This window comes from Pseudophryne corroboree, chromosome 8 (assembly GCF_028390025.1).
Source record: "Pseudophryne corroboree isolate aPseCor3 chromosome 8, aPseCor3.hap2, whole genome shotgun sequence".
Lineage (NCBI taxonomy): Eukaryota > Metazoa > Chordata > Amphibia > Anura > Myobatrachidae > Pseudophryne > Pseudophryne corroboree.
Genome location: NC_086451.1, coordinates 386,583,318 through 386,608,690, shown reverse-complemented (window position 1 = coordinate 386,608,690; position 25,373 = coordinate 386,583,318). Strand labels below are relative to the sequence as shown.

The following is a 25,373-nucleotide window of genomic DNA, read 5'->3' as shown; positions in this document are numbered from 1 at the left end:
GGCAGGAGAGGCACACGCTGTGCTCTCCTCCCTACCCTCAAGAACAGTGAGCAGCAGCGCAGTGACCGGTGAGCAGCACTTTGGGAGGGGAGGGGGCTCTGTGGGGACAAGTGTATCTGGCATTGGGGGCATATCTGGCACTCTGAGGACATGTGTATCTGGCATTGGGGCATAGGCACTCTGGGGACATGTGTATCTGGCGGGCATATCATGTCTATCTGGCACTGCACTACTGGGGTCATTATGTGTATTGGACACTATACTGGAGACATTATGTGTAAGGAACACTACTGTGGGCGTTATGTGTAACACTGCTAATTGTGTGTGTAGAGGTGTTGTAAAAATATATTTATTTATAGTTTGATAATATGAAGTTGCGAGGCCACGCCCACTTTTAAATTTTCTCGCTCAGGGTGCTAGTAGGCCTGGAGCCGGCCCTGTGAGGAGGTGAGCGGATAGGATACCTGCACTTTTTATAGTAGACTATTGGGAAAACATGATGTCCTGGGGCTGTACCTTATTTTTGCCTTTTAATGACTTGCACAAACCCTTCCTCAGTGTACTAGAATAATTTTGAGAGGTTAGATTATCTTCTGTAAATGTATTGAGAATTTGTACTTGTAAGTGGAGACAATTGTTACTTACAGTAAAGTTTGTGAGGGATCATAGAAATTGGCTCAAACCATTTCTCAAATAATTTGCAATTATCCTACATAATAAAAGGCTAACTCTGCTCCTCGTCTGTATGGAGGGTATTCAAGTGTTTTGCGCACCAGCGCTGTTTTTTTGGGGGGGAATTCAAGTGTTGCTTTGTTCGGGCGCGCACAGTCGCCAGCAATGATATTTCTGTTATGTTGTTCTGTCATTTTGATGGGCTGGTAACTAGTTTGTAATCATTTGTGGGTCATAAAATAGGAGCACATTTAGGGTCTAACCACCAAAGGGGTAAGAGATCCTAGCCCACAGTTTAAAGACAATTCCTGTGATTTTTCCTTTTTCTTTAGATATAGATGAATGTTTGGATTATGGGGATTCGATCTGTGGAACACTGCGATGCCAAAACACACCAGGATCCTACAAGTGTATAAATGATTGTGAGCCTGGATATCAGCTGTCTGTTTCAGGAGACTGCAATGGTGAGACCCCCAAGAGATCTGCATTTTACTCTGCAAGGCTGAAGTGTTGAAGCAGGAAGTTGTGTGAATGAGGCTTGATCCTGCAAACAAAAGTTTAAAGACTGTAGGCTTAGATGCTTGTGTGAGCCTTAACACGAGGTGTGTTCCTGTGTCAGATATCAACGAGTGTCTAAATAAGACTGTCTGCGGGGAACACGCATTGTGCCTCAACCTTGTGGGAGCCTACCAATGCCTCTGTGACCGGGGCTATGAGGGGGAGAGGGGCGATCAGCACTGTGTGGGTGAGTGCTTTGATTGGAGGCCAGATGAGACTAAATATTGGCATTATACAAAGAAATTGCAATATTACCACCTAAGCCATTTGTTTTGTTTTTTTCTAATTCAGAAAATTGGTCCTATTGGTTTGTAAAACTAGTTAAACCTGGCACCTGAGTGTGTACATACACACAGACACGTAGACACGTACATTGGTCTGATCTTGGGATGTATGAAAAAAAGATATCCCAAATAAATTACCCAATCAAACTCTATGTGATCATTGTCAGAAATGTTAGGATATACAATCAGTAGATAACCGCCAGTTGCCTATCACAGCCATTGATAAGCAGAGGCATAACTAGAGTTTTTGGTGTCTATGCCAGGAAGAGAATTGGCGCCCCCCCATATTTTTCCAATAAGGACATAAGCTGCATGCCTCGCGGGGAAGGGGCATGACAAAATTGATTCCAGAGAAAGCCCATGCTCTGATGCCCCTTCCCACGCACATATATATATATATATATATATATATATATATATATAGAGGGGGAGGGAGAGAGGGGGAGGGAGAGAGAGGGAGAGAGAGAGAGGGGGAGAGAGGGGGAGAGAGGGAGGGAGAGGGGGAGAGAGAGAGAGGGGGAGGGAGAGAGAGGGGGAGAGAGGGAGAGAGAGGGAGAAAGAGGGAGGGAGAGGGAGAGGGAGGGAGAGGGGGAGGGAGAGAGAGGGGGAGGGGGAGAGAGGGGGAGAGAGGGAGAGGGGGAGGGAGAGAGGGGGAGGGAGAGAGAGGGGGGGGAGAGAGAGAGAGAGGATAAGGATCGGCACTCAGAGTAGTGAAGTCAGCTATCCAGGTGATTTTGCAATATAATTGATATACAGGCTGGTGTGTTGTAGGTGCTGCTGGCTGGCAGGTTATCTGAACCCATAACATGGCACTGCGGGATTCTTCATAAGGTTGCTAATAGGTATGGGAATAAATTAGCAACCTTATGAAGAATCCAGCAGTGCCATGTTATGTGTTCACGTAACCTGCCTGCCAGCAGCAGCACCTACAACACACCAGCTTGTATAGAAGACTGCAAGAAAATGGACTTTGACACAAATCCTCTTTAAAACACATTCATGCACTTAACCCGAGAGCTTGCCGCCATTCAGCCACAATACACCTCATTAAATAACACATTTCAATATAATGCCACACCCAGGACTGAAACCCACAACCTGCTGCATCCCAGTCAATCACTCCTTCACAAAGTACATGGTAGGCTTCAAATCGTTAAAATTCTCCAGCTTGGAATTATCTAGCTTTCTATGTAAGGGCAGGTAGCTCAATGAATAGTGTCCGACTGCAATGTCATAGGCAAAGGGTTCGAATCCCGGGCACATCAGCTTTCGAAAATGTAATAAAGTACAGTGCAACTGAAAGAAACAAAGTGCTCTCAAGTCAAGTTCATGAATGCTGTATAAGTATTAGCCAAAATGGGTGGGGTATGAGACAGGGGCAGTCAGGAAATGCTGGGCTTCAAAAAGGGGGGAAGCTGCAAGTGAAAGTAATTAGATAATTCATAATAGACAAGTGCTGCCAACAGCACCCCCCTACCCTGCAGTGCTATGTGCAGAGCACACTCCGCACATGCCTAGTTATGGCCCTGTTGATAAGTCTTAATGTATCAAGTCGCCAGATCAAAATTCCTCAGCCACCACAGCTCAGCCAAATTGGTCATCCATGTATGTGGTTACATTTATTAATGAAGTCATTTTAACCAAAGCCCCAGGATCGGCTTTTGTATAGCGAGATTAATACATAACTTGTATCCAAGTTTCTCATGTTACCAACTATCCTCTGCAGACAAAGGACTGATGTTTGAGTCTCAACATTCACCTGGGGTGCAGCACTGAGCCATCAGTAATCCTATGTGCAATTTGGGCGCAACACTGAGGCATCAGTGATCATATGTGCAATTGGGGTGCAACACTGAGCCATCAGTAATCCTATGTGCAATTGGGGTGCAGCACTGAGCCATCAGTAATCCTTTGTGCAATTGGGGTGTAGCACTGAGCTATCAGTAATCCTATGTGCAATTTGGGTGCAACACTGAGGCATCAGTAATCCTATGTGCAATTGGGGTGCAGCACTGAGCTATCAGTAATCCTTTGTGCAATTGGGGTGTAGCACTGAGCTATCAGTAATCCTATGTGTGCTTGGGGTGTAACACTGAGCTATCAGTAATCCTATATGCACTTGGGGTGCAGCACTGAGCTATCAGTAATCCTTTGTGCAATTGGGGTGCAGCACTGAGCTATCAGTAATCCTTTGTGCAATTGGGGTGTAGCACTGAGCTATCAGTAATCCTATGTGTGCTTGGGGTGTAACACTGAGCTATCAGTAATCCTATATGCACTTGGGGTGCAGCACTGAGCTATCAGTAATCCTTTGTGCAATTGGGGTGCAGCACTGAGCTATCAGGAATCCTATGTGCGCTTGGGGTGTAGCACTGAGCTATCAGTTATCCTATGTGCACTTGGGGTGTAACACTGAGCTATCGGTAATCCTATGTGCACTTGGGGTGTAGCACTGAGCTATCAGTAATCCTATGTGCATTTAGGGTGTAGTACTGAGCTATCAGTAATGCTATGTGCACTTGGGGTGAAGCACTGAGCTATCAGTAATCCTATGTGCACTTGGGGTGTAGCACTGAGCTATCAGTAATGCTATGTGTGCTTGGGGTGTAGCACTGAGCTATCAGTAATCCTATGTGCACTTGGGGTGTAGCACTGAGCTATCAGTAATCCTATGTGCACTTGGGGTGTAGCACTGAGCTATCAGTAATCCTATGTGCACTTGGGGTGTAGCACTGAGCTATCAGCAATTCTATGTGCACTTGGGGTGTAGCACTGAGCTATCAGTAATCTTATGTGCACTTGGGGTGTAACACTGAGCTATCAGTAATCCTATGTGCAATTGGGGTGTAGCACTGAGCTATCAGTAATCCTATGTGTGCTTGGGGTGTAACACTGAGCTATCAGTAATCCTATATGCACTTGGGGTGCAGCACTGAGCTATCAGTAATCCTTTGTGCAATTGGGGTGCAGCACTGAGCTATCAGGAATCCTATGTGCGCTTGGGGTGTAGCACTGAGCTATCAGTTATCCTATGTGCACTTGGGGTGTAACACTGAGCTATCGGTAATCCTATGTGCACTTGGGGTGTAGCACTGAGCTATCAGTAATCCTATGTGCACTTGGGGTGTAGCACTGAGCTATCAGTAATCCTATGTGCACTTGGGGTGTAGCACTGAGCTATCAGTAATCCTATGTGCACTTGGGGTGTAGCACTGAGCCATCAGTGATCCTATGTGCACTTGGGGTGTAGCACTGAGCTATCAGTTATCCTATGTGCACTTGGGGTGTAGCACTGAGCTATCAGTAATCCTATGTGCACTTAGGGTGTAGTACTGAGCTATCAGTAATCCTATGTGCACTTGGGGTGTAGCACTGAGCTATCAGTAATCCTATGTGCACTTGGGGTGTAGCACTGAGCTATCAGTAATCCTATGTGCACTTGGGGTGTAGCACTGAGCCATCAGTGATCCTATGTGCACTTGGGGTGTAGCACTGAGCCATCAGTGATCCTATGTGCACTTAGGGTGTAGCACTGAGCTATCAGTAATCCTATGTGCACTTAGGGTGTAGCACTGAGCTATCAGTAATCCTATGTGCACTTGGGGTGTAGCACTGAGCTATCAGTAATCCTATGTGCACTTGGGGTGTAGCACTGAGCTATCAGTAATGCTATGTGTGCTTGGGGTGTAGCACTGAGCTATCAGTAATCCTATCTGCACTTGGGGTGTAGCACTGAGCTATCAGTAATCCTATGTGCACTTGGGGTGTAGCACTGAGCTATCAGTAATCCTATGTGCACTAGGGGTGTAGCACTGAGCTATGTGTGCTTGGGGTGTAGCACTGAGCTATCAGTAATCCTATGTGCACTTGGGGTGTAGCACTGAGCTATCAGTTATCCTATGTGCACTTGGGGTGTAGCACTGAGCTATCAGTAATGCTATGTGTGCTTGGGGTGTAGCACTGAGCTATCAGTAATCCTAAGTGCACTTGGGGTGTAGCACTGAGCTATCAGTAATCCTATGTGCACTTGGGGTGTAGCACTGAGCTATCAGTAATCCTATGTGCACTTGGGGTGTAGCACTGAGCTATCAGTAATCCTATGTGCACTTGGGGTGTAGCACTGAGCTATCAGTAATCCTATGTGTGCTTGGGGTGTAACACTGAGCTATCAGTAATCCTATATGCACTTGGGGTGCAGCACTGAGCTATCAGTAATCCTTTGTGCAATTGGGGTGCAGCACTGAGCTATCAGGAATCCTATGTGCGCTTGGGGTGTAGCACTGAGCTATCAGCTATCCTATGTGCACTTGGGGTGTAACACTGAGCTATCGGTAATCCTATGTGCACTTGGGGTGTAGCACTGAGCTATCAGTAATCCTATGTGCACTTGGGGTGTAGCACTGAGCTATCAGTAATCCTATGTGCACTTGGGGTGTAGCACTGAGCTATCAGTAATCCTATGTGCACTTGGGGTTTAGCACTGAGCCATCAGTGATCCTATGTGCACTTGGGGTGTAGCACTGAGCTATCAGTTATCCTATGTGCACTTGGGGTGTAGCACTGAGCTATCAGTAATCCTATGTGCACTTAGGGTGTAGTACTGAGCTATCAGTAATCCTATGTGCACTTGGGGTGTAGCACTGAGCTATCAGTAATCCTATGTGCACTTGGGGTGTAGCACTGAGCTATCAGTAATCCTATGTGCACTTGGGGTGTAGCACTGAGCCATCAGTGATCCTATGTGCACTTGGGGTGTAGCACTGAGCTATCAGTTATCCTATGTGCACTTGGGGTGTAGCACTGAGCTATCAGTAATCCTATGTGCACTTGGGGTGTAACACTGAGCTATCAGTAATCCTATCTGCACTTGGGGTGTAGCACTGAGCCATCAGTAATCCTATCTGCACTTGGGGTGTAGCACTGAGCTATCAGTAATCCTATGTGCACTTGGGGTGTAGCACTGAGCCATCAGTGATCCTATGTGCACTTGGGGTGTAGCACTGAGCTATCAGTTATCCTATGTGCACTTGGGGTGTAGCACTGAGCTATCAGTAATCCTATGTGCACTTAGGGTGTAGTACTGAGCTATCAGTAATCCTATGTGCACTTGGGGTGTAGCACTGAGCTATCAGTAATCCTATGTGCACTTGGGGTGTAGCACTGAGCTATCAGTAATCCTATGTGCACTTGGGGTGTAGCACTGAGCCATCAGTGATCCTATGTGCACTTGGGGTGTAGCACTGAGCTATCAGTTATCCTATGTGCACTTGGGGTGTAGCACTGAGCTATCAGTAATCCTATGTGCACTTAGGGTGTAGCACTGAGCTATCAGTAATCCTATGTGCACTTGGGGTGTAGCACTGAGCTATCAGTAATCCTATGTGCACTTGGGGTGTAGCACTGAGCTATCAGTAATGCTATGTGTGCTTGGGGTGTAGCACTGAGCTATCAGTAATCCTATCTGCACTTGGGGTGTAGCACTGAGCTATCAGTAATCCTATGTGCACTTGGGGTGTAGCACTGAGCTATCAGTAATCCTATGTGCACTAGGGGTGTAGCACTGAGCTATGTGTGCTTGGGGTGTAGCACTGAGCTATCAGTAATCCTATGTGCACTTGGGGTGTAGCACTGAGCTATCAGTTATCCTATGTGCACTTGGGGTGTAGCACTGAGCTATCAGTAATGCTATGTGTGCTTGGGGTGTAGCACTGAGCTATCAGTAATCCTATGTGCACTTGGGGTGTAGCACTGAGCTATCAGTAATCCTATGTGCACTTGGGGTGTAGCACTGAGCTATCAGTAATCCTATGTGCACTTGGGGTGTAGCACTGAGCTATCAGTAATCCTATGTGCACTTGGGGTGTAACACTGAGCTATCAGTAATCCTATGTGCACTTGGGGTGTAACACTGAGCTATCAGTAATCCTATGTGCACTTGGGGTGTAACACTGAGCTATCAGTAATCCTATCTGCACTTGGGGTGTAGCACTGAGCTATCAGTAATCCTATCTGCACTTGGGGTGTAGCACTGAGCTATCAGTAATCCTATGTGCACTTGGGGTGTAGCACTGAGCTATCAGTAATCCTATGTGCGCTTGGGGTGTAGCACTGAGCTATCAGTAATCCTATGTGCGCTTGGGGTGTAGCACTGAGCTATCAGTAATCCTATGTGCGCTTGGGGTGTAGCACTGAGCTATCAGTAATCCTATCTGCACTTGGGGTGTAGCACTGAGCTATCAGTAATCCTATGTGTGCTTGGGGTGTAGCACTGAGCCATCAGTAATCCTATGTGCACTTGTGGTGTAGCACTGAGCTATCAGTAATCCTATGTGCACTTGGGGTGTAGCACTGAGCTATCAGTAATCCTATCTGCACTTGGGGTGTAGCACTGAGCTATCAGTAATCCTATGTGTGCTTGGGGTGTAGCACTGAGCTATCAGTAATCCTATGTGCACTTGGGGTGTTGCACTGAGCTATCAGTAATCCTATCTGCACTTGGGGTGTAGCACTGAGCTATCAGTAATCCTATGTGTGCTTGGGGTGTAGTACTGAGCTATCAGTAATCCTATGTGTGCTTGGGGTGTAGCACTGAGCCATCAGTAATCCTATGTGCACTTGGGGTGTAGCACTGAGCTATCAGTAATCCTATGTGTGCTTGGGGTGTAGCACTGAGCTATCAGTAATCCTATGTGCACTTGGGGTGTAGCACTGAGCTATCAGTAATCCTATTTGCACTTGGGGTGTAGCACTGAGCTATCAGTAATCCTATGTGTGCTTGGGGTGTAGCACTGAGCTATCAGTAATCCTATGTGCGCTTGGGGTGTAGCACTGAGCTATCAGTAATGCTATGTGCACTTGGGGTGTAGCACTGAGCTATCAGTAATCCTATGTGCACTTGGGGTGTAGCACTGAGCTATCAGTAATCCTATGTGCACTTGGGGTGTAACACTGAGCTATCAGTAATCCTATGTGCACTTGGGGTGTAGCACTGAGCTATCAGTAATGCTATGTGTGCTTGGGGTATAACACTGAGCTATCAGTAATCCTATGTGCACTTGGGGTGTAGCACTGAGCTATCAGTAATGCTATGTGTGCTTGGGGTATAACACTGAGCTATCAGTTATCCTATGTGCACTTGGGGTGTAGCACTGAGCTATCAGTAATCCTATGTGCACTTGGGGTGTAGCACTGAGCTATCAGTAATCCTATGTGTGCTTGGGGTGTAGCACTGAGCTATCAGTAATCCTATGTGCACTTGGGGTGTAGCACTGAGCTATCAGTAATCCTATCTGCACTTGGGGTGTAGCACTGAGCTATCAGTAATCCTATGTGTGCTTGGGATGTAGCACTGAGCTATCAGTAATCCTATGTGCACTTGGGGTGTAGCACTGAGCTATCAGTAATCCTATGTGCACTTAGGGTGTAGTACTGAGCTATCAGTTATCCTGTGTGCACTTGGGGTGTAGCACTGAGCTATCAGTAATCCTATCTGCACTTGGGGTGTAGCACTGAGCTATCAGTAATTCTATGTGCACTTGGGGTGTAGCACTGAGCTATCAGTAATCCTATTTGCACTTGGGGTGTAGCACTGAGCTATCAGTAATCCTATGTGTGCTTGGGGTGTAACACTGAGCTATCAGTAATCCTATATGCACTTGGGGTGCAGCACTGAGCTATCAGTAATCCTTTGTGCAATTGGGGTGCAGCACTGAGCTATCAGTATACCTTTGTGCAATTGGGGTGTAGCACTGAGCTATCAGTAATCCTATGTGTGCTTGGGGTGTAACACTGAGCTATCAGTAATCCTATATGCACTTGGGGTGCAGCACTGAGCTATCAGTAATCCTTTGTGCAATTGGGGTGCAGCACTGAGCTATCAGGAATCCTATGTGCGCTTGGGGTGTAGCACTGAGCTATCAGTTATCCTATGTGCACTTGGGGTGTAACACTGAGCTATCGGTAATCCTATGTGCACTTGGGGTGTAGCACTGAGCTATCAGTAATCCTATGTGCATTTAGGGTGTAGTACTGAGCTATCAGTAATGCTATGTGCACTTGGGGTGAAGCACTGAGCTATCAGTAATCCTATGTGCACTTGGGGTGTAGCACTGAGCTATCAGTAATGCTATGTGTGCTTGGGGTGTAGCACTGAGCTATCAGTAATCCTATGTGCACTTGGGGTGTAGCACTGAGCTATCAGTAATCCTATGTGCACTTGGGGTGTAGCACTGAGCTATCAGTAATCCTATGTGCACTTGGGGTGTAGCACTGAGCTATCAGTAATTCTATGTGCACTTGGGGTGTAGCACTGAGCTATCAGTAATCTTATGTGCACTTGGGGTGTAACACTGAGCTATCAGTAATCCTATGTGCAATTGGGGTGTAGCACTGAGCTATCAGTAATCCTATGTGTGCTTGGGGTGTAACACTGAGCTATCAGTAATCCTATATGCACTTGGGGTGCAGCACTGAGCTATCAGTAATCCTTTGTGCAATTGGGGTGCAGCACTGAGCTATCAGGAATCCTATGTGCGCTTGGGGTGTAGCACTGAGCTATCAGTTATCCTATGTGCACTTGGGGTGTAACACTGAGCTATCGGTAATCCTATGTGCACTTGGGGTGTAGCACTGAGCTATCAGTAATCCTATGTGCACTTGGGGTGTAGCACTGAGCTATCAGTAATCCTATGTGCACTTGGGGTGTAGCACTGAGCTATCAGTAATCCTATGTGCACTTGGGGTGTAGCACTGAGCCATCAGTGATCCTATGTGCACTTGGGGTGTAGCACTGAGCTATCAGTTATCCTATGTGCACTTGGGGTGTAGCACTGAGCTATCAGTAATCCTATGTGCACTTAGGGTGTAGTACTGAGCTATCAGTAATCCTATGTGCACTTGGGGTGTAGCACTGAGCTATCAGTAATCCTATGTGCACTTGGGGTGTAGCACTGAGCTATCAGTAATCCTATGTGCACTTGGGGTGTAGCACTGAGCCATCAGTGATCCTATGTGCACTTGGGGTGTAGCACTGAGCCATCAGTGATCCTATGTGCACTTGGGGTGTAGCACTGAGCTATCAGTAATCCTATGTGCACTTAGGGTGTAGCACTGAGCTATCAGTAATCCTATGTGCACTTGGGGTGTAGCACTGAGCTATCAGTAATCCTATGTGCACTTGGGGTGTAGCACTAAGCTATCAGTAATGCTATGTGTGCTTGGGGTGTAGCACTGAGCTATCAGTAATCCTATCTGCACTTGGGGTGTAGCACTGAGCTATCAGTAATCCTATGTGCACTTGGGGTGTAGCACTGAGCTATCAGTAATCCTATGTGCACTAGGGGTGTAGCACTGAGCTATGTGTGCTTGGGGTGTAGCACTGAGCTATCAGTAATCCTATGTGCACTTGGGGTGTAGCACTGAGCTATCAGTTATCCTATGTGCACTTGGGGTGTAGCACTGAGCTATCAGTAATGCTATGTGTGCTTGGGGTGTAGCACTGAGCTATCAGTAATCCTAAATGCACTTGGGGTGTAGCACTGAGCTATCAGTAATCCTATGTGCACTTGGGGTGTAGCACTGAGCTATCAGTAATCCTATGTGCACTTGGGGTGTAGCACTGAGCTATCAGTAATCCTATGTGCACTTGGGGTGTAGCACTGAGCTATCAGTAATCCTATGTGTGCTTGGGGTGTAACACTGAGCTATCAGTAATCCTATATGCACTTGGGGTGCAGCACTGAGCTATCAGTAATCCTTTGTGCAATTGGGGTGCAGCACTGAGCTATCAGGAATCCTATGTGCACTTGGGGTGTAGCACTGAGCTATCAGTTATCCTATGTGCACTTGGGGTGTAACACTGAGCTATCGGTAATCCTATGTGCACTTGGGGTGTAGCACTGAGCTATCAGTAATCCTATGTGCACTTGGGGTGTAGCACTGAGCTATCAGTAATCCTATGTGCACTTGGGGTGTAGCACTGAGCTATCAGTAATCCTATGTGCACTTGGGGTTTAGCACTGAGCCATCAGTGATCCTATGTGCACTTGGGGTGTAGCACTGAGCTATCAGTTATCCTATGTGCACTTGGGGTGTAGCACTGAGCTATCAGTAATCCTATGTGCACTTAGGGTGTAGTACTGAGCTATCAGTAATCCTATGTGCACTTGGGGTGTAGCACTGAGCTATCAGTAATCCTATGTGCACTTGGGGTGTAGCACTGAGCTATCAGTAATCCTATGTGCACTTGGGGTGTAGCACTGAGCCATCAGTGATCCTATGTGCACTTGGGGTGTAGCACTGAGCTATCAGTTATCCTATGTGCACTTGGGGTGTAGCACTGAGCTATCAGTAATCCTATGTGCACTTAGGGTGTAACACTGAGCTATCAGTAATCCTATCTGCACTTGGGGTGTAGCACTGAGCCATCAGTAATCCTATCTGCACTTGGGGTGTAGCACTGAGCTATCAGTAATCCTATGTGCACTTGGGGTGTAGCACTGAGCCATCAGTGATCCTATGTGCACTTGGGGTGTAGCACTGAGCTATCAGTTATCCTATGTGCACTTGGGGTGTAGCACTGAGCTATCAGTAATCCTATGTGCACTTAGGGTGTAGTACTGAGCTATCAGTAATCCTATGTGCACTTGGGGTGTAGCACTGAGCTATCAGTAATCCTATGTGCACTTGGGGTGTAGCACTGAGCTATCAGTAATCCTATGTGCACTTGGGGTGTAGCACTGAGCCATCAGTGATCCTATGTGCACTTGGGGTGTAGCACTGAGCTATCAGTTATCCTATGTGCACTTGGGGTGTAGCACTGAGCTATCAGTAATCCTATGTGCACTTAGGGTGTAGCACTGAGCTATCAGTAATCCTATGTGCACTTGGGGTGTAGCACTGAGCTATCAGTAATCCTATGTGCACTTGGGGTGTAGCACTGAGCTATCAGTAATGCTATGTGTGCTTGGGGTGTAGCACTGAGCTATCAGTAATCCTATCTGCACTTGGGGTGTAGCACTGAGCTATCAGTAATCCTATGTGCACTTGGGGTGTAGCACTGAGCTATCAGTAATCCTATGTGCACTAGGGGTGTAGCACTGAGCTATGTGTGCTTGGGGTGTAGCACTGAGCTATCAGTAATCCTATGTGCACTTGGGGTGTAGCACTGAGCTATCAGTTATCCTATGTGCACTTGGGGTGTAGCACTGAGCTATCAGTAATGCTATGTGTGCTTGGGGTGTAGCACTGAGCTATCAGTAATCCTATGTGCACTTGGGGTGTAGCACTGAGCTATCAGTAATCCTATGTGCACTTGGGGTGTAGCACTGAGCTATCAGTAATCCTATGTGCACTTGGGGTGTAGCACTGAGCTATCAGTAATCCTATGTGCACTTGGGGTGTAACACTGAGCTATCAGTAATCCTATGTGCACTTGGGGTGTAACACTGAGCTATCAGTAATCCTATGTGCACTTGGGGTGTAACACTGAGCTATCAGTAATCCTATCTGCACTTGGGGTGTAGCACTGAGCTATCAGTAATCCTATCTGCACTTGGGGTGTAGCACTGAGCTATCAGTAATCCTATGTGCACTTGGGGTGTAGCACTGAGCTATCAGTAATCCTATGTGCGCTTGGGGTGTAGCACTGAGCTATCAGTAATCCTATGTGCGCTTGGGGTGTAGCACTGAGCTATCAGTAATCCTATGTGCGCTTGGGGTGTAGCACTGAGCTATCAGTAATCCTATGTGCACTTGGGGTGTAGCACTGAGCTATCAGTAATCCTATCTGCACTTGGGGTGTAGCACTGAGCTATCAGTAATCCTATGTGTGCTTGGGGTGTAGCACTGAGCCATCAGTAATCCTATGTGCACTTGTGGTGTAGCACTGAGCTATCAGTAATCCTATGTGCACTTGGGGTGTAGCACTGAGCTATCAGTAATCCTATCTGCACTTGGGGTGTAGCACTGAGCTATCAGTAATCCTATGTGTGCTTGGGGTGTAGCACTGAGCTATCAGTAATCCTATGTGCACTTGGGGTGTTGCACTGAGCTATCAGTAATCCTATCTGCACTTGGGGTGTAGCACTGAGCTATCAGTAATCCTATGTGTGCTTGGGGTGTAGTACTGAGCTATCAGTAATCCTATGTGTGCTTGGGGTGTAGCACTGAGCCATCAGTAATCCTATGTGCACTTGGGGTGTAGCACTGAGCTATCAGTAATCCTATGTGTGCTTGGGGTGTAGCACTGAGCTATCAGTAATCCTATGTGCACTTGGGGTGTAGCACTGAGCTATCAGTAATCCTATTTGCACTTGGGGTGTAGCACTGAGCTATCAGTAATCCTATGTGTGCTTGGGGTGTAGCACTGAGCTATCAGTAATCCTATGTGCGCTTGGGGTGTAGCACTGAGCTATCAGTAATGCTATGTGCACTTGGGGTGTAGCACTGAGCTATCAGTAATCCTATGTGCACTTGGGGTGTAGCACTGAGCTATCAGTAAGCCTATGTGCACTTGGGGTGTAACACTGAGCTATCAGTAATCCTATGTGCACTTGGGGTGTAGCACTGAGCTATCAGTAATGCTATGTGTGCTTGGGGTATAACACTGAGCTATCAGTAATCCTATGTGCACTTGGGGTGTAGCACTGAGCTATCAGTAATGCTATGTGTGCTTGGGGTATAACACTGAGCTATCAGTTATCCTATGTGCACTTGGGGTGTAGCACTGAGCTATCAGTAATCCTATGTGCACTTGGGGTGTAGCACTGAGCTATCAGTAATCCTATGTGTGCTTGGGGTGTAGCACTGAGCTATCAGTAATCCTATGTGCACTTGGGGTGTAGCACTGAGCTATCAGTAATCCTATCTGCACTTGGGGTGTAGCACTGAGCTATCAGTAATCCTATGTGTGCTTGGGATGTAGCACTGAGCTATCAGTAATCCTATGTGCACTTGGGGTGTAGCACTGAGCTATCAGTAATCCTATGTGCACTTAGGGTGTAGTACTGAGCTATCAGTTATCCTGTGTGCACTTGGGGTGTAGCACTGAGCTATCAGTAATCCTATCTGCACTTGGGGTGTAGCACTGAGCTATCAGTAATTCTATGTGCACTTGGGGTGTAGCACTGAGCTATCAGTAATCCTATTTGCACTTGGGGTGTAGCACTGAGCTATCAGTAATCCTATGTGTGCTTGGGGTGTAGCACTGAGCTATCAGTTATCCTATGTGCGCTTGGGGTGTAGCACTGAGCTATCAGTAATGCTATGTGCACTTGGGGTGTAGCACTGAGCTATCAGTAATCCTATGTGCACTTGGGGTGTAGCACTGAGCTATCAGTAATCCTATGTGCACTTGGGGTGTAACACTGAGCTATCAGTAATCCTATGTGCACTTGGGGTGTAGCACTGAGCTATCAGTAATTCTATGTGCACTTGGGGTGTAGCACTGAGCTATCAGTAATCTTATGTGCACTTGGGGTGTAACACTGAGCTATCAGTAATCCTATGTGCACTTGGGGTGTAGCACTGAGCTATCAGTTATCCTATGTGCACTTGGGGTGTAGCACTGAGCTATCAGTAATCCTATGTGCACTTGGGGTGTAGCACTGAGCTATCAGTAATCCTATGTGCACTTGGGGTGTAGCACTGAGCTATCAGTAATCCTATGTGCACTTGGGGTGTAGCACTGAGCTATCAGTAATGCTATGTGTGCTTGGGGTGTAGCACTGAGCTATCAGTAATCCTATCTGCACTTGGGGTGTAGCACTGAGCTATCAGTAATCCTATGTGCACTTGGGGTGTAGCACTGAGCTATCAGTAATCCTATGTGCACTAGGGGTGTAGCACTGAGCTATGTGTGCTTGGGGTGTAGCACTGAGCTATCAGTAATCCTATGTGCACTTGGGGTGTAGCACTGAGCTATCAGTTATCCTATGTGCACTTGGGGTGTAGCACTGAGCTATCAGTAATGCTATGTGTGCTTGGGGTGTAGCACTGAGCTATCAGTAATCCTATGTGCACTTGGGGTGTAGCACTGAGCTATCAGTAATCCTATGTGCACTTGGGGTGTAGCACTGAGCTATCAGTAATCCTATGTGCACTTGGGGTGTAGCACTGAGCTATCAGTAATCCTATGTGCACTTGGGGTGTAACACTGAGCTATCAGTAATCCTATCTGCACTTGGGGTGTAGCACTGAGCTATCAGTAATCCTATGTGCACTTGGGGTGTAGCACTGAGCTATCAGTAATCCTATGTGCACTTGGGGTGTAGCACTGAGCTATCAGTAATCCTATGTGCACTTGGGGTGTAGCACTGAGCTATCAGTAATCCTATGTGCACTTGGGGTGTAACACTGAGCTATCAGTAATCCTATGTGCACTTGGGGTGTAGCACTGAGCTATCAGTAATTCTATGTGCACTTGGGGTGTAGCACTGAGCTATCAGTTATCCTATGTGCACTTGGGGTGTAGCACTGAGCTATCAGTAATCCTATGTGCACTTGGGGTGTAGCACTGAGCTATCAGTAATCCTATGTGCACTTGGGGTGTAGCACTGAGCTATCAGTAATGCTATGTGTGCTTGGGGTGTAGCACTGAGCTATCAGTAATCCTATCTGCACTTGGGGTGTAGCACTGAGCTATCAGTAATCCTATGTGCACTTGGGGTGTAGCACTGAGCTATCAGTAATCCTATGTGCACTAGGGGTGTAGCACTGAGCTATGTGTGCTTGGGGTGTAGCACTGAGCTATCAGTAATCCTATGTGCACTTGGGGTGTAGCACTGAGCTATCAGTTATCCTATGTGCACTTGGGGTGTAGCACTGAGCTATCAGTAATGCTATGTGTGCTTGGGGTGTAGCACTGAGCTATCAGTAATCCTATGTGCACTTGGGGTGTAGCACTGAGCTATCAGTAATCCTATGTGCACTTGGGGTGTAGCACTGAGCTATCAGTAATCCTATGTGCACTTGGGGTGTAGCACTGAGCTATCAGTAATCCTATGTGCACTTGGGGTGTAACACTGAGCTATCAGTAATCCTATCTGCACTTGGGGTGTAGCACTGAGCTATCAGTAATCCTATGTGCACTTGGGGTGTAGCACTGAGCTATCAGTAATCCTATGTGCACTTGGGGTGTAGCACTGAGCTATCAGTAATCCTATGTGCACTTGGGGTGTAGCACTGAGCTATCAGTAATCCTATGTGCACTTGGGGTGTAACACTGAGCTATCAGTAATCCTATGTGCACTTGGGGTGTAGCACTGAGCTATCAGTAATCCTATGTGCACTTGGGGTGTAGCACTGAGCTATCAGTTATCCTATGTGCACTTGGGGTGTAGCACTGAGCTATCAGTAATCCTATGTGCACTTGGGGTGTAGCACTGAGCTATCAGTAATCCTATGTGCACTTGGGGTGTAGCACTGAGCTATCAGTAATCCTATGTGCACTTGGGGTGTAGCACTGAGCTATCAGTAATCCTATGTGCACTTGGGGTGTAGCACTGAGCTATCAGTAATCCTATGTGCACTTGGGGTGTAGCACTGAGCTATCAGTAATCCTATGTGCACTTGGGGTGTAACACTGAGCTATCAGTAATCCTATGTGCACTTGGGGTGTAACACTGAGCTATCAGTAATCCTATGTGCACTTGGGGTGTAACACTGAGCTATCAGTAATCCTATCTGCACTTGGGGTGTAGCACTGAGCTATCAGTAATCCTATCTGCACTTGGGGTGTAGCACTGAGCTATCAGTAATCCTATGTGCACTTGGGGTGTAGCACTGAGCTATCAGTAATCCTATGTGCGCTTGGGGTGTAGCACTGAGCTATCAGTAATCCTATGTGCGCTTGGGGTGTAGCACTGAGCTATCAGTAATCCTATGTGCGCTTGGGGTGTAGCACTGAGCTATCAGTAATCCTATGTGCACTTGGGGTGTAGCACTGAGCTATCAGTAATCCTATCTGCACTTGGGGTGTAGCACTGAGCTATCAGTAATCCTATGTGTGCTTGGGGTGTAGCACTGAGCCATCAGTAATCCTATCTGCACTTGGGGTGTAGCACTGAGCTATCAGTAATCCTATGTGCGCTTGGGGTGTAGCACTGAGCTATCAGTAATCCTATGTGCGCTTGGGGTGTAGCACTGAGCTATCAGTAATCCTATGTGCGCTTGGGGTGTAGCACTGAGCTATCAGTAATCCTATGTGCTCTTGGGGTGTAGCACTGAGCTATCAGTAATCCTATGTGCACTTGGGGTGTAGCACTGAGCTATCAGTAATCCTATCTGCACTTGGGGTGTAGCACTGAGCTATCAGTAATCCTATGTGTGCTTGGGGTGTAGCACTGAGCCATCAGTAATCCTTTGTGCACTTGGGGTGTAGCACTGAGCTATCAGTAATCCTATGTGCACTTGGGTTGTAGCACTGAGCTATCAGTAATCCTATCTGCACTTGGGATGTAGCACTGAGCTATCAGTAATCCTATGTGTGCTTGGGGTGTAGCACTGAGCTATCAGTAATCCTATGTGCACTTGGGGTGTTGCACTGAGCTATCAGTAATCCTATCTGCACTTGGGGTGTAGCACTGAGCTATCAGTAATCCTATGTGTGCTTGGGATGTAGCACTGAGCTATCAGTAATCCTATGTGCACTTGGGGTGTAGCACTGAGCTATCAGTAATCCTATGTGCACTTAGGGTGTAGTACTGAGCTATCAGTTATCCTGTGTGCACTTGGGGTGTAGCACTGAGCTATCAGTAATCCTATCTGCACTTGGGGTGTAGCACTGAGCTATCAGTAATTCTATGTGCACTTGGGGTGTAGCACTGAGCTATCAGTAATCCTATTTGCACTTGGGGTGTAGCACTGAGCTATCAGTAATCCTATGTGTGCTTGGGGTGTAGCACTGAGCTATCAGTTATCCTATGTGCGCTTGGGGTGTAGCACTGAGCTATCAGTAATGCTATGTGCACTTCGGGTGTAGCACTGAGCTATCAGTAATCCTATGTGCACTTGGGGTGTAGCACTGAGCTATCAGTAATCCTATGTGCACTTGGGGTGTAACACTGAGCTATCAGTAATCCTATGTGCACTTGGGGTGTAGCACTGAGCTATCAGTAATTCTATGTGCACTTGGGGTGTAGCACTGAGCTATCAGTAATCCTATGTGCACTTGGGGTGTAGCACTGAGCTATCAGTAATCCTATGTGCACTTGGGGTTTAGCACTGAGCCATCAGTGATCCTATGTGCACTTGGGGTGTAGCACTGAGCTATCAGTTATCCTATGTGCACTTGGGGTGTAGCACTGAGCTATCAGTAATCCTATGTGCACTTAGGGTGTAGTACTGAGCTATCAGTAATCCTATGTGCACTTGGGGTGTAGCACTGAGCTATCAGTAATTCTATGTGCACTTGGGGTGTAGCACTGAGCCATCAGTGATCCTATGTGCACTTGGGGTGTAGCACTGAGCTATCAGTTATCCTATGTGCACTTGGGGTGTAGCACTGAGCTATCAGTAATCCTATGTGCACTTGGGGTGTAACACTGAGCTATCAGTAATCCTATCTGCACTTGGGGTGTAGCACTGAGCTATCAGTAATCCTATGTGCACTTGGGGTGTAGCACTGAGCCATCAGTGATCCTATGTGCACTTGGGGTGTAGCACTGAGCTATCAGTTATCCTATGTGCACTTGGGGTGTAGGTCTGAGCTATCAGTAATCCTATGTGCACTTAGGGTGTAGTACTGAGCTATCAGTAATCCTATGTGCACTTGGGGTGTAGCACTGAGCTATCAGTAATCCTATGTGCACTTGGGGTGTAGCACTAAACTATCAGTAATCCTATGTGCACTTGGGGTGTAGCACTGAGCCATCAGTGATCCTATGTGCACTTGGGGTGTAGCACTGAGCTATCAGTTATCCTATGTGCACTTGGGGTGTAGCACTGAGCTATCAGTAATCCTATGTGCACTTAGGGTGTAGCACTGAGCTATCAGTAATCCTATGTGCACTTGGGGTGTAGCACTGAGCTATCAGTAATCCTATGTGCACTTGGGGTGTAGCACTGAGCTATCAGTAATGCTATGTGTGCTTGGGGTGTAGCACTGAGCTATCAGTAATCCTATCTGCACTTGGGGTGTAGCACTGAGCTATCAGTAATCCTATGTGCACTTGGGGTGTAGCACTGAGCTATCAGTAATCCTATGTGCACTAGGGGTGTAGCACTGAGCTATGTGTGCTTGGGGTGTAGCACTGAGCTATCAGTAATCCTATGTGCACTTGGGGTGTAGCACTGAGCTATCAGTTATCCTATGTGCACTTGGGGTGTAGCACTGAGCTATCAGTAATGCTATGTGTGCTTGGGGTGTAGCACTGAGCTATCAGTAATCCTATGTGCACTTGGGGTGTAGCACTGAGCTATCAGTAATCCTATGTGCACTTGGGGTGTAGCACTGAGCTATCAGTAATCCTATGTGCACTTGGGGTGTAGCACTGAGCTATCAGTAATCCTATGTGCACTTGGGGTGTAACACTGAGCTATCAGTAATCCTATGTGCACTTGGGGTGTAACACTGAGCTATCAGTAATCCTATCTGCACTTGGGGTGTAGCACTGAGCTATCAGTAATCCTATGTGCACTTGGGGTGTAGCACTGAGCTATCAGTAATCCTATGTGCACTTGGGGTGTAGCACTGAGCTATCAGTAATCCTATGTGCACTTGGGGTGTAGCACTGAGCTATCAGTAATCCTATGTGCACTTGGGGTGTAGCACTGAGCTATCAGTAATTCTATGTGCACTTGGGGTGTAGCACTGAGCTATCAGTTATCCTATGTGCACTTGGGGTGTAGCACTGAGCTATCAGTAATCCTATGTGCACTTGGGGTGTAGCACTGAGCTATCAGTAATCCTATGTGCACTTGGGGTGTAGCACTGAGCTATCAGTAATCCTATGTGCACTTGGGGTGTAGCACTGAGCTATCAGTAATCCTATGTGCACTTGGGGTGTAGCACTGAGCTATCAGTAATCCTATGTGCACTTGGGGTGTAACACTGAGCTATCAGTAATCCTATGTGCACTTGGGGTGTAACACTGAGCTATCAGTAATCCTATGTGCACTTGGGGTGTAACACTGAGCTATCAGTAATCCTATCTGCACTTGGGGTGTAGCACTGAGCTATCAGTAATCCTATCTGCACTTGGGGTGTAGCACTGAGCTATCAGTAATCCTATGTGCACTTGGGGTGTAGCACTGAGCTATCAGTAATCCTATGTGCGCTTGGGGTGTAGCACTGAGCTATCAGTAATCCTATGTGCGCTTGGGGTGTAGCACTGAGCTATCAGTAATCCTATGTGCGCTTGGGGTGTAGCACTGAGCTATCAGTAATCCTATGTGCACTTGGGGTGTAGCACTGAGCTATCAGTAATCCTATCTGCACTTGGGGTGTAGCACTGAGCTATCAGTAATCCTATGTGTGCTTGGGGTGTAGCACTGAGCCATCAGTAATCCTATGTGCACTTGTGGTGTAGCACTGAGCTATCAGTAATCCTATGTGCACTTGGGGTGTAGCACTGAGCTATCAGTAATCCTATCTGCACTTGGGGTGTAGCACTGAGCTATCAGTAATCCTATGTGTGCTTGGGGTGTAGCACTGAGCTATCAGTAATCCTATGTGCACTTGGGGTGTTGCACTGAGCTATCAGTAATCCTATCTGCACTTGGGGTGTAGCACTGAGCTATCAGTAATCCTATGTGTGCTTGGGGTGTAGTACTGAGCTATCAGTAATCCTATGTGTGCTTGGGGTGTAGCACTGAGCCATCAGTAATCCTATGTGCACTTGGGGTGTAGCACTGAGCTATCAGTAATCCTATGTGTGCTTGGGGTGTAGCACTGAGCTATCAGTAATCCTATGTGCACTTGGGGTGTAGCACTGAGCTATCAGTAATCCTATTTGCACTTGGGGTGTAGCACTGAGCTATCAGTAATCCTATGTGTGCTTGGGGTGTAGCACTGAGCTATCAGTAATCCTATGTGCGCTTGGGGTGTAGCACTGAGCTATCAGTAATGCTATGTGCACTTGGGGTGTAGCACTGAGCTATCAGTAATCCTATGTGCACTTGGGGTGTAGCACTGAGCTATCAGTAATCCTATGTGCACTTGGGGTGTAGCACTGAGCTATCAGTAATCCTATGTGCACTTGGGGTGTAACACTGAGCTATCAGTAATCCTATGTGCACTTGGGGTGTAACACTGAGCTATCAGTAATCCTATCTGCACTTGGGGTGTAGCACTGAGCTATCAGTAATCCTATGTGCACTTGGGGTGTAGCACTGAGCTATCAGTAATCCTATGTGCACTTGGGGTGTAGCACTGAGCTATCAGTAATCCTATGTGCACTTGGGGTGTAGCACTGAGCTATCAGTAATCCTATGTGCACTTGGGGTGTAGCACTGAGCTATCAGTAATTCTATGTGCACTTGGGGTGTAGCACTGAGCTATCAGTTATCCTATGTGCACTTGGGGTGTAGCACTGAGCTATCAGTAATCCTATGTGCACTTGGGGTGTAGCACTGAGCTATCAGTAATCCTATGTGCACTTGGGGTGTAGCACTGAGCTATCAGTAATCCTATGTGCACTTGGGGTGTAGCACTGAGCTATCAGTAATCCTATGTGCACTTGGGGTGTAGCACTGAGCTATCAGTAATCCTATGTGCACTTGGGGTGTAACACTGAGCTATCAGTAATCCTATGTGCACTTGGGGTGTAACACTGAGCTATCAGTAATCCTATGTGCACTTGGGGTGTAACACTGAGCTATCAGTAATCCTATCTGCACTTGGGGTGTAGCACTGAGCTATCAGTAATCCTATCTGCACTTGGGGTGTAGCACTGAGCTATCAGTAATCCTATGTGCACTTGGGGTGTAGCACTGAGCTATCAGTAATCCTATGTGCGCTTGGGGTGTAGCACTGAGCTATCAGTAATCCTATGTGCGCTTGGGGTGTAGCACTGAGCTATCAGTAATCCTATGTGCGCTTGGGGTGTAGCACTGAGCTATCAGTAATCCTATGTGCACTTGGGGTGTAGCACTGAGCTATCAGTAATCCTATCTGCACTTGGGGTGTAGCACTGAGCTATCAGTAATCCTATGTGTGCTTGGGGTGTAGCACTGAGCCATCAGTAATCCTATGTGCACTTGTGGTGTAGCACTGAGCTATCAGTAATCCTATGTGCACTTGGGGTGTAGCACTGAGCTATCAGTAATCCTATCTGCACTTGGGGTGTAGCACTGAGCTATCAGTAATCCTATGTGTGCTTGGGGTGTAGCACTGAGCTATCAGTAATCCTATGTGCACTTGGGGTGTTGCACTGAGCTATCAGTAATCCTATCTGCACTTGGGGTGTAGCACTGAGCTATCAGTAATCCTATGTGTGCTTGGGGTGTAGTACTGAGCTATCAGTAATCCTATGTGTGCTTGGGGTGTAGCACTGAGCCATCAGTAATCCTATGTGCACTTGGGGTGTAGCACTGAGCTATCAGTAATCCTATGTGTGCTTGGGGTGTAGCACTGAGCTATCAGTAATCCTATGTGCACTTGGGGTGTAGCACTGAGCTATCAGTAATCCTATTTGCACTTGGGGTGTAGCACTGAGCTATCAGTAATCCTATGTGTGCTTGGGGTGTAGCACTGAGCTATCAGTAATCCTATGTGCGCTTGGGGTGTAGCACTGAGCTATCAGTAATGCTATGTGCACTTGGGGTGTAGCACTGAGCTATCAGTAATCCTATGTGCACTTGGGGTGTAGCACTGAGCTATCAGTAATCCTATGTGCACTTGGGGTGTAACACTGAGCTATCAGTAATCCTATGTGCACTTGGGGTGTAGCACTGAGCTATCAGTAATGCTATGTGTGCTTGGGGTATAACACTGAGCTATCAGTAATGCTATGTGTGCTTGGGGTATAACACTGAGCTATCAGTTATCCTATGTGCACTTGGGGTGTAGCACTGAGCTATCAGTAATCCTATGTGCACTCGGGGTGTAGCACTGAGCTATCAGTAATCCTATGTGTGCTTGGGGTGTAGCACTGAGCTATCAGTAATCCTATGTGCACTTGGGGTGTAGCACTGAGCTATCAGTAATCCTATCTGCACTTGGGGTGTAGCACTGAGCTATCAGTAATCCTATGTGTGCTTGGGATGTAGCACTGAGCTATCAGTAATCCTATGTGCACTTGGGGTGTAGCACTGAGCTATCAGTAATCCTATGTGCACTTAGGGTGTAGTACTGAGCTTTCAGTTATCCTGTGTGCACTTGGGGTGTAGCACTGAGCTATCAGTAATCCTATCTGCACTTGGGGTGTAGCACTGAGCTATCAGTAATTCTATGTGCACTTGGGGTGTAGCACTGAGCTATCAGTAATCCTATTTGCACTTGGGGTGTAGCACTGAGCTATCAGTAATCCTATGTGTGCTTGGGGTGTAGCACTGAGCTATCAGTTATCCTATGTGCGCTTGGGGTGTAGCACTGAGCTATCAGTAATGCTATGTGCACTTGGGGTGTAGCACTGAGCTATCAGTAATCCTATGTGCACTTGGGGTGTAGCACTGAGCTATCAGTAATCCTATGTGCACTTGGGGTGTAACACTGAGCTATCAGTAATCCTATGTGCACTTGGGGTGTAGCACTGAGCTATCAGTAATTCTATGTGCACTTGGGGTGTAGCACTGAGCTATCAGTAATCTTATGTGCACTTGGGGTGTAACACTGAGCTATCAGTAATCCTATGTGCACTTGGGGTGTAGCACTGAGCTATCAGTTATCCTATGTGCACTTGGGGTGTAGCACTGAGCTATCAGTAATCCTATGTGCACTTGGGGTGTAGCACTGAGCTATCAGTAATCTTATGTGCACTTGGGGTGTAACACTGAGCTATCAGTAATCCTATGTGCACTTGGGGTGTAGCACTGAGCTATCAGTTATCCTATGTGCACTTGGGGTGTAGCACTGAGCTATCAGTAATCCTATCTGCACTTGGGGTGTAGCACTGAGCTATCAGTAATCCTATGTGCACTTGGGGTGTAGCACTGAGCTATCAGTAATCCTATGTGCGCTTGGGGTGTAGCACTGAGCTATCAGTAATCCTATGTGCGCTTGGGGTGCAGCACTGAGCTATCAGTAATCCTATGTGCGCTTGGGGTGTAGCACTGAGCTATCAGTAATCCTATGTGCACTTGGGGTGTAGCACTGAGCTATCAGTAATCCTATCTGCACTTGGGGTGTAGCACTGAGCTATCAGTAATCCTATGTGTGCTTGGGGTGTAGCACTGAGCCATCAGTAATCCTTTGTGCACTTGGGGTGTAGCACTGAGCTATCAGTAATCCTATGTGCACTTGGGGTGTAGCACTGAGCTATCAGTAATCCTATCTGCACTTGGGATGTAGCACTGAGCTATCAGTAATCCTATGTGTGCTTGGGGTGTAGCACTGAGCTATCAGTAATCCTATGTGCACTTGGGGTGTTGCACTGAGCTATCAGTAATCCTATCTGCACTTGGGGTGTAGCACTGAGCTATCAGTAATCCTATGTGTGCTTGGGATGTAGCACTGAGCTATCAGTAATCCTATGTGCACTTGGGGTGTAGCACTGAGCTATCAGTAATCCTATGTGCACTTAGGGTGTAGTACTGAGCTATCAGTTATCCTGTGTGCACTTGGGGTGTAGCACTGAGCTATCAGTAATCCTATCTGCACTTGGGGTGTAGCACTGAGCTATCAGTAATTCTATGTGCACTTGGGGTGTAGCACTGAGCTATCAGTAATCCTATTTGCACTTGGGGTGTAGCACTGAGCTATCA

General features: G+C 47.1%; 1 protein-coding gene across 3 annotated transcripts in view; it reads left to right on the top strand.

Annotated features, from left to right (window-relative positions):
* Window positions 1-25,373, top strand: part of LTBP4 (latent transforming growth factor beta binding protein 4) — a 411,741-nt gene that overhangs the window by 362,787 nt on the left and 23,581 nt on the right. For 2 of the 3 annotated variants that reach the window (XM_063937673.1, XM_063937671.1), the window contains 2 exons: window positions 1,005-1,136; window positions 1,292-1,417. In XM_063937673.1, coding sequence (XP_063793743.1) covers window positions 1,005-1,136; window positions 1,292-1,417 — 258 coding nt within the window. The remainder of the gene's footprint in view (window positions 1-1,004; window positions 1,137-1,291; window positions 1,418-25,373) is intronic. The other variant, XM_063937672.1, reaches the window with a different exon arrangement.